This window comes from Hydractinia symbiolongicarpus, chromosome 12 (assembly GCF_029227915.1).
Source record: "Hydractinia symbiolongicarpus strain clone_291-10 chromosome 12, HSymV2.1, whole genome shotgun sequence".
In the NCBI taxonomy this organism is placed as follows: Eukaryota; Metazoa; Cnidaria; class Hydrozoa; order Anthoathecata; family Hydractiniidae; genus Hydractinia; species Hydractinia symbiolongicarpus.
The window spans coordinates 20,116,652-20,134,084 of NC_079886.1; the positions used below are offsets into that span (position 1 = coordinate 20,116,652).

Sequence of the window (17,433 nt, forward strand, 5' to 3'; positions counted from 1 at the left end):
GTAATGACACTCTCTTGCTAATCTGGTGGCAAATTATTAAATTAAATGGTCATATGACCATTTAATTTAATAATGACATACATACAAGACGTTTAAACATGACATACATACAAGACGTTTATTGAAACTATGCAGCTACAATTCTGGTAAAAAAATATTGAAGCAAAGGCAGATTTTAAGTCATTTCTCAAATACGGACAAAATTGTCTAACGATCAATGCGCTGAAGATGACAGGCTGCAAATTTGGTACATATATAGGCCACGTATAGAGCATTTGAGGCTTGCTAGTTAAATTCTCTAGCACGCCTCAACGACGACATAATCCACGTCAGAGCCGTCAGTAATAACTCCACACCACACTAGCGCGGGGTAAAAACAAAAATAAGAACAAACAATGTAACATGGCCGTCAAAAACTTTTAGGAGTTTACTGAAAAGAGGTCCAGAGAGCAATTTTTTAACCGAAGCAGTTTTTTTGCCCAAAGGTGGGAAAAATTACTGCAAGGACCGACGTACGTATTTTACAATCGTATTCTTACGTAAACGAATTTGCCACATTTTAAAACGGATAAACAGATATAAACAGGCCATTACTTTCGCAGTTAGACGAGAAGACAAAATAAATTTTTGATTTATTACACACCTGTGTTTAACCAACGAGGCCGGTGGAAATCGAAAGTAAAGCTGCATGGGCCGGGTGGTGTTGATCTAGCCCATTCATTTGCTTGATTTAATGCTGAAGGGATTATTAGTAGGATCACTTTGCAAAAGTTTTAGACGTCTTGCGTATTACTCATTAACAAGATCTTTAGCAAAAGGTCAAGCTCAATTTCTTTCACCAGCAAAATATCACCAAATACCTTTGATTTTATCGAACAAAATGGCTGACGCAACAAATGAAGAAGGGTGAGTTAAAATTATTTTATATTCAGTAAGGTAATGTGATTACCTAGCTAACATATAGCATAGAATTTCTATATTACGTAAACAACTAATTTATAATCTCACTTTTGGCAACACTGTGCTGTGGGCTGTTCTTGCGGACCTTGTCGTGATGATATTTATTTAAAGTTTTCAATTTTGAGTGTGACCATAATATTTAGCTGCAATGAAACATTTTCCAATGCTAATGTGGAAAATAGTTGGTATTTGTAACCAACGTTTGTTCGTGATCACATTATATTGCGCAACGCAGCTTACGTTACATTTGCCACTACTGCACAGAATTAAAATTGAGACATTGTAAACGCAGTGGCTATTAATACGTGACCATACCTTAATATTTTTTCTATTTGTATGTGACACTCACGTACTCACGTACTTTATTATTATTTTTTTATTTTTTCTATATCTGCGATTTTCTATATCTATTCTTGGTACGTAAAATCTTTTCTTTCTCGTTTCATAAAAAGAAAATTATACTTAGCATGAAATAGAGATAGGGAAATGTATGTTCTAGCGCAGTTGCGCACACGCCCACGGCAAACCCTGGCAAGTCAACGACAAGTACTGCCATGTCATACAATGTAAAATAAGAGGTCCAATATTTTCAATCACAATCCCCTAATAGTCACCGCACCCATAGTGATCCACATCATTCAAGGACCTAGTATTCACTACAAATGAAGTCATCAATGTAGAATAAGAGGTCCAATATTTTATAGCGCATATAGACAGGACGGCCCGTCAAAAGACGAGTCAGTTCGTTCACAGTTGGGATGGCCCATCTATTGACGGGCCAAGACCAACTTTGAACAAATGTATGCAAATCCGTCTTAAGTTGGGTCATTGTGTCTAAAGATGGTCCATCCCGTCTTAAGACGGGCCGTGTTCTAACTTGGGTCAGAATAAGGCCACCATCAAAAATATGTTATGTTCGCGTCCTCCGCCTGACTCCCTTTTGGTAATAAAAACCAAGTCTGTAAGTCGGAAAAATCAGGAAAAAATTTTTCTGATATAAACGCAATATATATAAGGTCACGAAATTCATATTTCACAAGATATTTTTTAACAACAAAAAACAAAAATTGCGAGAACTAATTTTCCGTAAAAATAAGTTCCTTTAGGGTGTTAACAGCACAGCGAACGAAAAAGGGTCTACAAACGATGTTGAGTGACGCTATACTGTTTCTTTGCCCTCGGAACGAATTTACTTGCTCTGATTTGAAAATTCCTGGGGAAAAATATGCCCGACCAACCGATTGACTGATTTTTGCAGGGTCTTCAGGCGCGTCCTGAAGACCCTGCAAAAATCATAACATTTTTCTGATTTTCGCCTAAAGCAGAATAAGCCAATTAATGGCTGACTTTTGTTCTGTTAATTTTCAATTAATTAAAAAAACATTGATAATCCATTTATGACAGACTGTCATTCAGAAGATGTGAACATAACGATGAACAAATGATGGTGTCTTTTTAGTTTTTTGATGGATCCAAACTTAGTTTTGATGAGTGACCATAAAATGCCACATGAAACAATAAAATTTTCCACAACTTAAACCAAACCAAATCAGACATTGTCCTATTCAGTTTTTTTATGAATTTATTATCTTCGCTCTTAAAATTTCAGGATCATTTTTGTTAATTTGATAACTGCATGTAAAAGTTAGACTAGGCACAAAGTAGGAATCCCGTGATCCAGGCATCAGATCCTCTAAGCTAAGGCAATGAATGTTTTCGCTCTTGTCAGCACTTTGGCTTCTTAATCGCAGATCCTTTTCTGTTTAGTTTTACGGTTAGATTGGCTGAAACTTTACATTTGCCTTGGTTGACATATATTTAAATAATCAGCTAAAAAATTAAGCTTGACAAACATGACTTGCGGGATAAGCCGCTTTTGTTATAGTTGTACGTCAATTATTTATTGTAGCAACACATTTATGAAAGCTGATCTGGGATCGAACTGATAATTTTATGGGTTTTTTTATTTTTTTTGTCACGGAAAACGTGTCCCTGTATCCTTGGTCATAACACGTACTTTTACTTATATACTTAGTAACAAACCCAAAATAGGGGTTTCAACCCCTTTGTGTCGACAAGTCTGTGCCAATTTTTGCAATCTTTTGTGTATTTTTCTGGGGTACCAGGGGAAAGTAAAGTGTCTTCCTTACCAGGTCAATCTATTGGTTCACTATTCTTCCTTGTTTTTGTGTACCTACAAAATCCTCTTTGAAAACCTTTTTCATCATACTGTTAGGAGACAGTCTGCAGACTTGACCAAACCATTTGTGCCTTCTTTTGGGAATGATCTCTGTCATATTGCTTGTCAAAATACTTTCCTCTGTTATGCTTACTTATTTAATGTTACAAAAAGTCTATGTTGATTGCGAAGTCCTTGCGCATGAATTTAGTTTTAATTTTCACCTTGACAGGTCGTCATGCTTAATGGTATTTCTGCATAAATGAAAAGAAGAAAAACCAATTTATTAAACATTAAAAGCTGAAAATGAAAGAAAAATTATTCTTGCTTATTTAACAGTATTTCTTTCTGAAATAGATATATATCATTAACATTTAATTTTTAAAACCATAAGCAGAGAGAAATGGGTTTATTAGTATTAGCAGCAACAACTAAAAGAAGAATGGGTTACTATTACCAGAGTTATGCTTGATAATGTTTTCATTTATGTGATAGTGCTGCAGTGTTTGAAATGCACTGCTCTTAGAACCCACTCTGTGAACTTTCCCCACCTCTTAAAATAGGTGCGGCTTGCAGAAAGTAATGAAAGTACTTTTACTATATAATAGGAAAAATTTGTTAATTTTTTATGAATCATTATACAAGCCATTTAATGAAGAAGCAAGAAAAGATGGAAGGAAAAGTGAAGTTCAGAGGCTTTAAAAAAAATAGGGGGAAAACTTTAGGGCTTTGTGGGCGTGTTATTTGTCACACCTGCAACAATAACTCATGACAAGGCCTGACCTTATAATCAGTTTAAATTAGTTTTTTATAAAGATCTCACAATAAATAACGAAGCAGCCGTCAGAGTGAAAACGCATTAGGGCGAGCATAGGTAAATTTTGCTTTTTGTCTGATAATTGCGTGATGCTAATATTCTTACTGAATTGTTCAGAAACTATATCAAAAAACCGAATCAAAGAAAGCAAGTCTATTACCCTAGCATATTTAAAGAACATCAAAACGTTGTGAATGATTTAAAAGCCATTAAAACGGAATAGTAGAAAACGAAAACGTCACTGTAGATCCTATATTGTTTAGAAAACATCAAAATCATACAAGGCAAAATCATTGCTGTATGTCTTTAAAAACCATTACATTAGATCACATGCTTTAACAGAAAAGAATGTGACAAGAAAAGGGTGATAAGATAAAGAATGTGAAAAGAAAAAGGTGATAAGATAAAAAAGTAATAATTAAAGCGCTACTGAAATATTACGTAACAGCGTCACGTGCCACTAAAAAGATTGGAACTAGAATGAAATTTTTTAACGAAGAAGAAGGTCGAAGATAACCAAGATGGTGGTAGAGCGACAAGAAAAATAAATATTTAAAAGCTATATCTGGAGTTATATGAAGTTTTAAAAAAAAGTGTAGCATTTCTCATGTGAATCTTTCAGATAAGTCCAATTTGTAAAAGTACCTGGGGATCCCTTTAATTTCATTCCTGTTTCAATTGCTTGTACAGTACTACTTTTATGCTTTAGAATTCTGCAAAAAATTTCCATAGTCTCTCTTTCTCTATATCACCGAAACCTTATGCTAACTTTTCTTTTGTTTCAAACTATATTTTCAATTGTATTTATAGTGCAATAAATCGCATCTTTCTAGTTTTTATTTTCTCGTTTCTAGTTTGGATACCAAAAGTCATAGCGGCTGTAATTATTAATTGCTGTAAAAACTATTTAAGACGTAAATTTTGGTAATACCATATTTTATATCTTCCATACTCTTAAGGAACAGGTGGTCACTCAAGCTATACAAAAACAGTGATAAGAAGCACATGACGATTGCATAAATAGATGACAAAAAACATTTTGTATATAATTTGTGGTTTCCTGTTTCGTTTGTTTAAATAAGTAAGAAACAGATTTTATTGCATTATCAGTAGTAAATAAATGTTTTAAAGTTTTCAATTACACATTGGGAAGTTTTGGCATGCAGGTCATTACCACCAGACCGTGTTCCCATCTGGAAATATTCATATTTTATCAAAAATAAGACACTGTTACCACAAAATCAGATTTTTGTATTTCTGTTTTTTCTCAACATTTAATTCCAATTTTAGAAAGCCTTTGTCTAAGAATGCATTAAAGAAGTTGGAAAAAGAAAGACTGAAAGCAGAGAAAAAAGCAGAAAAGAAGTCTCAATTAGTATGTCTCTTTGGTTCAACCTTTGTCCTAATGTTTTGTGTGCATTATGCATTTTTCTATAAACCAAACAATTTTTTATTTGAACCTTATTATTTGCTGAAGGCTGATAAGCGTTAAAGATTTAAATTTTACAAAATTTTAGATCGGTTCTACACTAGTAATTATCGCCTGCGTAATAAAAAAGTAACAATTATTTTGAAAAAAGGATGATAGATTAAATAGTTTACTTCTTATATTTTTATATGCTTTTTTGCTGTGGTTCTTTTTTTTATATAAAGAAATTTATTTCCACAGCAGATACAATTAAGTAAAAAACAAATACTGACTTGTTTTCATTAAATAATAAAATTCTCAGTCAATGACATATAGACTTTGCAAGCTCAGTCTGTACTTTTGAGCTTGAAACTTGTATTTCACAGCACCACATAAAAATTATATCTGTTAATTTTTTTAATAGGAGTACTTCTTTTTCGTATTGTGTAAATGTTTAACCATTTCACATGTATGTCTTCTGCCTTGATGTTTCCCAGTATTAATGATTCTACTCTATTTATATTTAGGAAGAAGAAGCTGCCAAACAGTCTACTGAGGTTTGTCTTTATGTCCACTATTGGTTTAGTTTTTTTCTTTTTAGCTGCTTACTTATCAGTTCAGCCTTGTCCGAACTGAGCATATTCAAATAGTTTTGAGAGGAACACCCAATGTTTAATGTGAGGTACTATAAAATATTTGTGGTTAATATTGGGTTGAATTTGAAATATTTTTGCCTTTCATAATTTCTAAGTTCACACAATTCTTAAGCCATTATTGAACTTCTTGTGATCACTTATTTCAGTAATATTAAAAAAATATGAACTTTAAGTGAAAGGTGACATTGTGGTATATAGCTAATACAGTTAAAAATCAGGGGAAAAAATCAAGTCAGGAAGGAATTGGCTTTTGGACCGACTTGAAGTATTTACCTGTTACATATATAAATCTTTTGATCAACTTCCATCATATCAATCAAAATATATAAAAACTGGAAGATAAAACTCAAAACATATAGCATTGAAATTTGTTGTTAACCAACAGTTAATATATTTAAGATGAAAACAGTTGATGATATAATCAGGTAAAATGCTTACCAAAAGGCCTAAATTTGTTCCTACCATTTTGTTTCTTAGGTCAAGGAAGTTGATTATCTGTTTTGTGTGATAATCTTGTAAAGCCCAGTACACTTGATTCTTCTTAAAAAATACAAATGTGTCAGCACTTTATAAACTAAAAAATCATAGGCTACCGTTTCACATTGTTTTCCTTTTTTAATAGGTGGTAGATGTGACCTTTAAAAAAAGATATTTTAAATAACAAAAAGTTAAATGTATACCCTTAATGAAAAAATAACATGGACAGATTGACAAGCAGTAAACTATTTTCTTAATGATGGAATGGAAAATGATGGAAAATAGCAGATATGTGCTGTTTTGTGTAAAAAATCAATCAGATAATCAACTTTCTTATGTGATACTATAACTGTGCCGACCTATGAGTATTTCTATTTATATTGAACCCATAGGATGTTAGTAAAGGAAGGTATGGTGATATGGAGATGGTACAATCTAAAGAAAAAACAAGTAAGTTGTGAAGCACAGTGCATTCCTTTTTTTTACAAGTTAAAATAAGAACAGAAGGTTATAAATAAAATTAGCTCAAATTTTGGTAATTTACTGTATCACTGGATAAAATAATGCATATCTGAACACACAATATATACATTTCTTTTTTAGTAATAATTAACATAAATTAGTTGCGTATGTTAGGAGTACGAAAACCCAAAATGTAAGCAGTCATTGTATTGTTTAAAAAATACCTTATTAAATAATAGTGAAATATAAATTTGGACAAAATTTGCTAGAGATTAAAAAATAAGAGACAAAGGAAATTTGGTAGTAACGTTTGCATGAAATGAAGAGTCTGATTGTAAGGTGATAAAAATTAAACATAAATTGATTTTGTTAGAGAAAGTGTGGACCGACGTTTGTAAACTCGATTTATCAAAGAAGGGAGAACGAGTATTAGTTCGAGCTAGATTGCACACCAGTCGGGGAACAGGTATGTTACCTTTTATGTATTAGGGGTAAATAGACTGTCTAGTAAAATGAATCTAGGTACAAAGTGAGAGAAAGAAGTATTTACAGGCAGCCTGTCTTTTTAGCCATGTGCTCTACAACCCAATTTTTACAAACTTGGATTGAACATCATTTTCCAGTAAAAAAGGGAAACCTTATTATTTCAAAATATCTAACATTGTCTCATATAAGATGGCGTGTTTTCAGTTTCTTAAATAATTGACTTGTCATTGGTTTTAATGTTCAGCAGTGCAATTTTTAGGTATATTTGACATTGCCTACCTAGATATTTTTCTTGCTTCTGTATGCTTCGGAGGCTTGAAATATCACAAAAATTATAGTAATGGCATAAGCCCTGTACTGATTGACGGTTAAAGAAGCTTTCCGCATCTATAACACCAGCATTTTATCTATAAAATAAATGACGTGTTGGCTTTTTACAAGACTATGTACCAGTATCTGTTTTAAAATGTTCAAAAATACAGAAAGTGTGTGAAGTTGGAATTGTAAATTTATCCTTGTGGTAGTAATACTGTGTCACCATTTTTTTGCTTTTAGGTAAACAATGCTTTATAATGTTGCGCCAGAGACAATACAGCATTCAAGCTTTGGTTGCTGTCAGCGAAAATATAAGTAAACAGATGGTGAAATATACTTCCAAGTGAGTTTGATGGCACATTTTAGCATTTTCTTAGAATTCATGCAGAATTCTTCCCTTTTTACACATTCAACATGAAATTGCGATACCATGTCAAATATGTGATAATGTGGCACTATTTTTTTAGCTATTTTTATCGGACAAGACTGTCAAAATGTTTGTTTTTTTTTTCCAAAATCTTTTGTCTGATATTGTTGTTATGATGTAAAAATGCAGGTAAACTACATTTAGTAATTATATATTCCAAAATAATATTCTCTCTGTGAATGTTATTGATAAATCAGAGAGCTGTTTACAAAACAAATTAAAAAGTACCTTCTAATTATTTCTTTCAGCATTGCGAAAGAATCAATTGTTGATGTCGAAGGAACTATTGTGGCAGTTGATCAGAAGATTACAAGTGCCAGTCAACAAGATGTTGAAATTCAAATAGAAAAGGTAACATTGTTTTAATTGTTATGTTTTATTCACTACCTAAATTTTGGTTACGCTTCTATTTCATGGCATTTTTAACGTGATATTGTCTAGATCTTTATAAAGTTGTTGATACACGGTCCATTTTGTCAAATCCAATTTGTTAAATTTGAGTTTTTAAAAATTTGGACATGTTTAGCCTTTCAGATTTGTATGAAAGAACCATCGCTAATCACGTTTTTTAAATTATCTATTCAAATATTGTAACCAATCAAACATTTGCAAATAATATTGGAATTCAACTAGTTGGATAAAAAGTGGATAATACGCAATCAAAGTTGTTGAATTCATTAAATTAAGTTTGACGAAATGGATTTTGTATCACTTCATTACTTTTGAATGTAAATTATGAATTTGACAAATTGAATTCGACAAAACAAATTGTGTATTGCCTGCTAAGGCTTTTTTTATTATTTGGCTGATTTATCAAGCAGACAAATTTATTCTATATGCTTTAGAATACACAATACTTCATGTAATGACATTTTGCATTTTTGTTAACAGATTATTTAGTTTATTTCCACTCATTATGCGCAGTACTATGATAAACCATTGTGCTGCTATGATATACTTCCTTAACATAGGTATTTGTGGTGAGCAAATCAGATCCTCGTCTCCCTTTACAAATTGAAGATGCCAGCCGTCCAGAAACAGATGAAGTAAGCCGCTTGGTTGTTACGCACACAATTGTCTCTTAATTTTCACGCCCTTATTAATGTTTGTAAAAACACAATGTAGGAAAATTATTAGTTACCAACCGTTTTTTAATATGGAAATTATTTGTGTTTTTATCTGATGATCTTTAAGGTTTATCAATGCACTTTAAAACGCATATCCCATGTGAAAACTTAATTTAGATGAATGTACAGAAATATGCGGCACTAAAAATAAGACCCATATAAATGGAGTTTTCTTATAATTCCTAGCACTTGCATCATGTATAAAAATCTTATATACTCTTCCTTTCCATTCAGTCTTTGGCACACGTCAATCAAGATACAAAGTTGGATAATCGTATTATTGATTTAAGGGTGAGTTAAAATGTTTTTACATTTTTTTTTACTTTTATTACAGTATATGATAACTCCATCTGATTTATGGTGTTGGCTCTGTTCGTTTGTGCAATCTAGCTTTATGCCACAGTCGGGTGTACTTTGGTTTTAAATAGCCAGACCTTAACCTTAAAAACTGAGACATCAGACTTAAAGTTTGAATATTTCCAACAACATTTCTGTCTAGCTACGAATAAGTGTGTTTGCGCAGAAACTGTAGAAAAAAAACTTTAAAACACCCACAAGGCAAAAAAAAGCTAAAGCCTTAAACTTATGTATAGTAGATGGTATCCCGAAGTACTTTTTAGGTGAAATTAAGCACTGCCTTTACAGTACATGTTCAACAATAGTTTAATTGAAAATGGTGAATATTTAAAAGGGAAACTTGGCGTTCTTTATTTAAAGATTATTGGTAAACGAAAAAAGCAATAGTTTTTAATGAAGAATTTCTATTATTATATACCCGTAAGCAAAAACAGCCATTGAATAAATAATCGTATTCCACCCGTATTATTCAATGCTTGTGACGTAACAATAGTTTTGACAAAACATTCGTAAACGCATGTTTTGATTTTATCCTTCAACATTCAAAAAAAAGAAATGAACTTTTTGTCTCTTTGTACCGTGTCGATTTCAACAACATTTCGAAAACATGTCGATTTCACAAAAAAATGTTTCGATCTACACTATAAAATGAAACGAAAACAAAACAAACACAAAACAAAATAAGTAATATTAATTATAACAATCTCTTTTGGGTATATAATAAAACATATATACAATAGGTAAACATAGGTTATTGGATTTATTAACCCTCGGTGATATTATATTCAACTCCGCTGCGCGTCGTTGAATATAAATCACCTTGGGTTAATAAATCTCAATAACCTATGTTTACCTATTGTATATCTACTTATTATTTTGTGTTTTTTAAACATAAGAAATGCATATGTATATCTACCTTTTGTTGATTACTTTCTTTTAGACAGTAACAAATCAAGCATTGTATCGAATTCAAGGTGGCATTTGTAAGTTATTTCGAGAACATCTTGACGCCAACGGATTCACTGAAATTCATACCCCTAAGATTATATCAGGTGAGTGAAAGAGTGCAAACTAGTGTCATCGTTATTGTTGCGGTCGCTTTAGTGCTGTTTTTTATAGCAACATGTGAGTTCGCAGGTAGTTAAGGGCAAAGATCAGTATAACACTTTTTCGTGTATTTGGTTTGCCTAGTTTAGCGATTTGTACTACTTTATTGGGATGAATTTTCGCGGAGATTAAATTTTCTCGTTGTTAAATTTTTTACCATGTTCTAACCTTCGAAATACCGGAAGATTGATATGAAATTGAAAATATTTAATGTTGACACCTCAAATAATAAAAATTTTTTATCGTTTTTGCCATAAATGATAAATCTCATCAAGGTAGAGCTACAGAATGTTTTCTGTTTGCTTTTTATTTATTATCATTGTTATATTTTTAGCTGCAAGTGAAGGGGGAGCTAACGTGTTTAAAGTGTCTTACTTCAAAGGTAACTTTTTTATTACCCGTTTTAATTGTTTACTTGCCGTTGGTTTACATTTATTTTTCTATCTTGGCAAGAACAGTGCTTCAACAGTATGACTGTTTTTTTCTCTTCTTTTCAAAACAGGCAGTGCATATTTGGCGCAATCTCCACAGCTTTACAAGCAAATGTGTATTGCTGCTGACTTTGACCGAGTGTACACTATTGGAGGAGGTAAGACATTTAAAACATTTTTGCTCCCAAGTATGAATTATTCTCACTGAGATTTCTCTTATTGTGTAACATATAAACTTTGCCTAGAACTAGCAGCGAGTACTTCTTTTCCATTTTATTGTAGATATTTTTTATGTTTGTACTCGATTTATTGTTTTAGTGTTTCGAGCTGAAGACAGTAACACCCATCGACATTTGTGTGAGTTTGTTGGTCTGGATGTTGAAATGGCGTTCAAAGAGCATTACCATGAGGTTAGGGTTTAGACCTTCTTTGAACTGCGGACTTAAACTGTATGCTTGGGAATTCCAGTTAAATGTGTACAATATTGGAGAAAAAATTTTTCTGATAAAGAATTGAGATATTTAGAAATGTTGAATTCTATTTTTTGTGGTAGTACTCACTAGGTTTATTAGTGAAATGAAAGTTCAATCAAATTTTTTTGAGCTCTGAAAACTTCTCTGGTATTCGCTCTCTATTCGACATTTTTGCAAAATCCGTTAAACCGGAAAAGCCTCTGCAATGAAGAGCGAAAATATTTAGAAGCTTAAATGTTGTATTTTTGCTAATAATATGGAGTGAATCAATACCGTAATGCTTCGAATAAACTTCTCCCCCTTCTATTAAACGCTCCCCTCGAATAGACGCCCCTTTTTAAGTCATTTTCTAAATAAACGCCCTCTTCTAATAGAATAGACGCCCCTCCCTCATAAGGGGGCGTTTATTCGAGGCGATAGTAAAAATATATGAAAAAGTTAATAACTGTTATTGTTTTGCTCTTTTAATTAATGGCAATTTTAATGGTGCTATTATAGTATAGAAATTTCATAAATACAACTAAACACAATCTCTCATATTTGATACATCGGTAAAATAAGGAAATAAAGAAATAAACACCTTTTTTCCTAAATCTTAGGTTTAAGCTTGGAAATTTAGATATATTGCAAAGTTTATATTATAGGTATCCATAAAAACTGCAAAAGAGACGAAGTGTAAAAAATTTAATAAACGCCCCCTCTTTTAAACACTCCCCTCGAATAGACGCCCCCTAAAAATATCAAAAAATTTAATAAAGGCCCCGGCGTTTATTAAATTTTTTGACATTACGTCAAAAAATAAACAAAAAACTAGAAACAATTTTCTCAAGAATAAAACACACTTAACTGGAATGCCCCTGCTCGTAGTAACACTCGTTCGAAAGAGTTTAAAATACTATAACCACTGAGCACAACAACCTGAGACATTAATCTTATTGTCGTGGTAAACAATAAGCAAAACGAAATGAGTTACGCTTTTGTTGTCTCTCATACAACTCAGTCGGGCGTGTATGATCGTCTGGGCTGAAGGTAACGCTCTTACAAGTATTAGTATTAGAAGTATTAGTATTATTAAGTAACATTAAACTTTTTGTGTTTCTGAAATTGATAAAACGTTAAAATCTTTTTTGCAAGTAATTTGTGTTAAATTCGCATAATTTTGTATTTGTCTGAAAATTTTGTTCTAACGGCCATTTGCTTGTGTTTTTTTTTTCTTGTAGCTACTTCTTTCATAATTGTTAGTTATTGAGTTTTATTCTGATTTAGGTGATACAAACAATAGGTGATATGTTTGTATCCATTTTCAAAGGATTGAGAGACAGGTGAGAAATATTTTAAGACATTTATCAACTAAACACCGCCCATCTTTTATTGTTAAATTTGTTAAAACGGAATGTATGACAATATTTGCGCTGTATTATGGATTACATGCAATAAACATATTTAGTACCGTTTTTTTCTCAATTAATAACAACTTAAATGAACTTTAACTTTCTTTCGATTTCCATCATTATATTCTACGCTGCCATTAATAGGACTACAGTACTCTCTACTTTGTTATTTAAGATATGCTGATGAAATCGAGACAGTTGGTAAACAATTTCCATGCGAGCCGTTCAAGTTTTTAGAACCAAGGTAAGAAAAATTACCAGCGGTTGTGTTTAAATTAGATATGAAAGTATTTTTAATTGAAGTGAAAGATAGCGTTGATCACGGTTGCCTTAAGGGGGGGCTTTGCGGGAAGAAGTTTTTTAAAATTGCAAAATTGTTTTGTTTTGTTTTGTTTTTGTTTTTTGCGATTGGTAGCTTTTACGATAAAAAAGCGGATTAATGTTTGTTTTTTGATTTCGTATATTTCTAAAAATTAAGGAACACGATAGCAGGAAAGTGTTTTTTTGAATAACGTTTTATCATAACAGATCTTTAAACATCATTTCACTCAGTGTCAAATATTTCAAATGTTTTTACCGTTCAATAATTTCTTTAAAAATTTGCGGAACTTAATTTTGTGATTGATTTAATTTTGGGTGTAATTTTTTCGGAACTTATTTTTCGCGATTAACCATAAAAATTTTTTTCCCTAAGGTAGCACTTTCAATCAATAAGGATGCCCTTTTTAAGCATTCGCGCGCCTAGGTTACACTTGTAGACTTATTGAATAAGCCTGTTTGTAACTCCCGAGTACCTGTTTCTGACTTCGCAGATATATTTTTAGAGACCAACCCGTTGTATTCTTAAATGCTTATGGTAGGTATGCTTATGAAAACTGCTGCAAAAGTAATTTTGTTTCTACTTGTGTTTTCATAGTCTTGTGCTCACATTTCCCGAGGCTGTAAAGATGTTACGAGAAAATGGTGTGGAGATAGGAGACGAAGACGATTTAAGGTAGCCAATTTTGCGTATTTTTGCGATTTACGACTATAAAATCTATATATAAATTTTATTAGTTTGAAAAATCGCTTACTAGAAAGAGTATTATTAAACAGTAATATTAATTTATTTACTAAGGCTAAGTAATTGATGTGACCTGTTGTCTATTCTGTGATACATCATTTCCTTGAATTATTTTTCTTCTTACTGATATGCGAGATAAGAATATAACATTTGGCTGAAATCAAGGTTAAGAAAAGTTGTGTTATTAATAAAACGGTTAAAGCTGTGGTCGTGAATATTACCATAAGATATATTTTTTCTTCACAGTACACCCAACGAGAAGTTTTTGGGAAAATTAGTGAAAGCAAAGTATGATACGGACTTTTACATATTGGACAAATATCCTTTGGCTGTGAGACCGTTTTACACCATGCCTGATCCCAATGATCCGGTAGGTTGTACATCAGTATATATCTAGTATTTTGTTGCAATATTTCCGGTGAGGAAACTGCGATGTACTGTGATGTTAAAATTTTCGCAAGCAGTATTTTACTCTAATCGCACCATACACGAAACTTTATAGAATTCGCGAGTATTTAGTTTTAGGAATCGATCGATTTAGGACATTTGCAGAAATATATTTTCGCGACTACGCCTTTTCCAAAGCATGATTTTTTTAACTAAAACAGATATACATAATGTGTCTGAAAATTATCGTTTGTAATTAGGGATCAAAATTACTAAAATCTTCTTCATCCGAATTACCTAAAACTTCTTTATTTGAATTAGTAAGAACTTTTTCATCTGAATTACTAAAAACTTCTTTATTTGAATTACTAGAACTTCTTCATCCGAATTACTAAAATCTTTTTCACCTTAATTACTAAAAACTTCATCAGATTACTAAAAATTTCTTCATCAGAATTACTAAACACTATTAAAAAATTTCATCAGAATTACTAAAAACTTCTTCATCTGAATTACTAAGAACTTCTCCATCCAAATTACTAAAAAATTCTTCATTAGAATTACTAAAATCTTCACGTTTAATTTTTCGTTACTTCTCTTCAGCAGAATTAATTTCACAAGTGACAATAAAGAAAACGTAAAAATATATATTTTATGAATACAAAAAATATTTTTCGTGGTAATGTAATTTCGGAAGTAAGATATGCCAATTCTCAAAAATTTCTCACATTAAAGTAGTTTTCCGGTAACGCAAGTTTTACTCAGTAGTCTGCTTTTAAGATCACAAAACTGCAACCTTGTAATGAATTGATTATGCGTGCTAATACACTTCAATTATTGTTTTGTCATTGAATGAATCCTTTCAGATCACTCTACACTCTTTCAGATCACTCTACACTCTTTCAGATCACTCTACAAACATAATACATTGTGATATAGGTTCAGTTATATTGAAGCGGATAATCACACTTCCTTTTGTTTTAGAAAGCAAGCAATTCCTATGATATGTTCATGCGAGGTGAAGAAATTTTGTCCGGTGCTCAGCGAATTCACGATCCTGATTTTATAACAGAACGGGCAAAGTATCACGGAATAAGTATGTTCATATTGTGTTGTTATGCCTTTGATAATTGTTTGGTTTTTGATTTACGCATTTTTTATTATGTATTTTTTCAATTTCAACACTTCCAGTTGATTTACCATTCTGGTCTTAACTGGATTTCTTGATATTATCGCTGACATTGTTTTCTTTTTCAGACATTGAAGATATCAAATCATACATTGATTCGTTCAGATATGGCTGTCCACCCCACGGTGGTGGAGGTATTGGTAAGTCGTACATTTTTTTACCTTGATAACTTTTGCGACTGTATGTATATGTATTTATTCGACGATATTTTGAAAATACACATGTCATGAAAAAAGAACATAATGGTTAAATAATTCTAATTTCACTAATTTTGCGGTTAGTGTAATCTTTTATAGAATTTTAGCAAAGATTTCACGAATGGTGCTCATTATATAATTTTTGCGAAGATGTTGAAAATCCGCCAAATTCAATCAAGAACAACCTTTCTTTATGATATGTTTCACCCTGGTTCTGTATAGTTTTAATCGAAATACCTTGTTATAAATGTTTTTAACTCGAACGAGGTCTTCTTTTGGACCATTGTAGAAGTACCTAAAAAACATTTTCAACTGTAGGCGCGATCCAGCTGAAGAAGTTTACATTACCTAGAATGGTGTCGACATTAATTTTGAACATGAGAACTATAACATGGCGAACTCTTTATCCCATTAGGCTGGGTGTCTTATCTTTACCTTGTGTATTGCAGACCACGAAAGCCTTGAAAAGTCATGAATTTGAGAACAAGTGGCCTCTAGAACCTATCAATCTAGATTAAGTTTTTTCGAAAAACCTTAAAACTATTGGAATGGACTATTTGTACTTTTGACGTGTACAAAACACCAATTTTGTTCGTCATAGGTTTCGTAACATTATGTTTTTCATTAAAGATTTTTTAAGAGAAAAATCTTCATTTAAGACCCTAGAAAATCAAATAAAAATTAAGCAAATTACCTTGAATAATTCTGAATTTGATCCAATAAATTTGGTAGACACCGTGACGTTCACCGAAATACACTAATTTAGTCCCCTGTGTGCGGTTACAATAATGCCTTCAACCCCTGTGCACTCATTTGATTCAAGAAGTACGTCGTTCCAACAGTCAGTCACGAATTTTTTGTTTATTTAGGACTGGAACGAGTTTTGATGTTATATTTGGCGCTTGGTAACATTCGCAAGACTTCCATGTTTCCTCGTGATCCAAAAAGACTTACACCATAAAAAACAAGCACCTAATGGCAAATAGGAAGTATTACTTGACATGTATTACTGCATAAATAGATAAATAAATGTGTCGAATTAGTCATCATTTTGTTTGTTACTCTGTTTTTCATCAAGTAACTCCGTTTTTCACCAACTAACTACAGTACCAAGCCTAGGTGATCTTGCACGTAATGTACCCAGATATTTAAATATTTCAAAAATTATGTCGTAGAGTTTTGTAGAATAACGTAGAACATTTATCATATTTGTATTTTCGGCGAAAATTCTAATCATGGGCCCAAAAAATTTAAGGAACGAAAAACGGATTGGCAAATTTGATTTGGCTTTGTCGTCCCTAGAAGGTCTTGTATTTATCTAACGTCTCCTGAAAATTAGATTTCAATACAAAAGGAAATATTGCTTTAAAGCATTAGGAAAACAGATGCACAAATTAAGCACTTTACTTAAACTTACAGTTACGGGCCGTTCAAAAATAATGGACTTATAATATCATATATTGTAGGATATGACATACGTCTTTCTATTTTCTACTTTTTTTTACTATTTTCTTGACGTCGTTC

General features: G+C 32.0%; 1 protein-coding gene across 1 annotated transcript; it reads left to right on the top strand.

Moving 5' to 3' along the window:
• Positions 1-593: 593 nt before the first annotated feature.
• On the top strand, positions 594-16,955 carry LOC130621875 (aspartate--tRNA ligase, cytoplasmic-like). Its single transcript, XM_057437234.1, has 20 exons — positions 594-906; positions 5,247-5,331; positions 5,892-5,921; positions 6,890-6,947; positions 7,333-7,425; positions 8,001-8,103; positions 8,436-8,538; positions 9,159-9,233; positions 9,549-9,605; positions 10,612-10,723; positions 11,113-11,160; positions 11,281-11,367; positions 11,528-11,619; positions 12,949-13,004; positions 13,249-13,317; positions 13,990-14,067; positions 14,383-14,506; positions 15,508-15,619; positions 15,781-15,852; positions 16,779-16,955. The coding sequence occupies exons 1-20, from the start codon at positions 734-736 to the stop codon at positions 16,868-16,870; spliced, it is 1,719 nt and encodes a 572-aa protein (XP_057293217.1). The 5' UTR covers positions 594-733; the 3' UTR covers positions 16,871-16,955.
• The last annotated feature ends 478 nt before the right edge of the window (positions 16,956-17,433 follow it).

Coding starts and splice junctions, on each gene's coding strand:
- LOC130621875 (XM_057437234.1), top strand. CDS start 734: ATGCTGAAGGGATTATTAGTAGGATCACTTTGCAAAAGTTTTAGACGT. Junction 7,426..8,000: donor GCACACCAGTCGGGGAACAG/GTATGTTACCTT, acceptor TTTTGCTTTTAG/GTAAACAATGCTTTATAATG. Junction 14,068..14,382: donor GGAGACGAAGACGATTTAAG/GTAGCCAATTTT, acceptor TTTTCTTCACAG/TACACCCAACGAGAAGTTTT.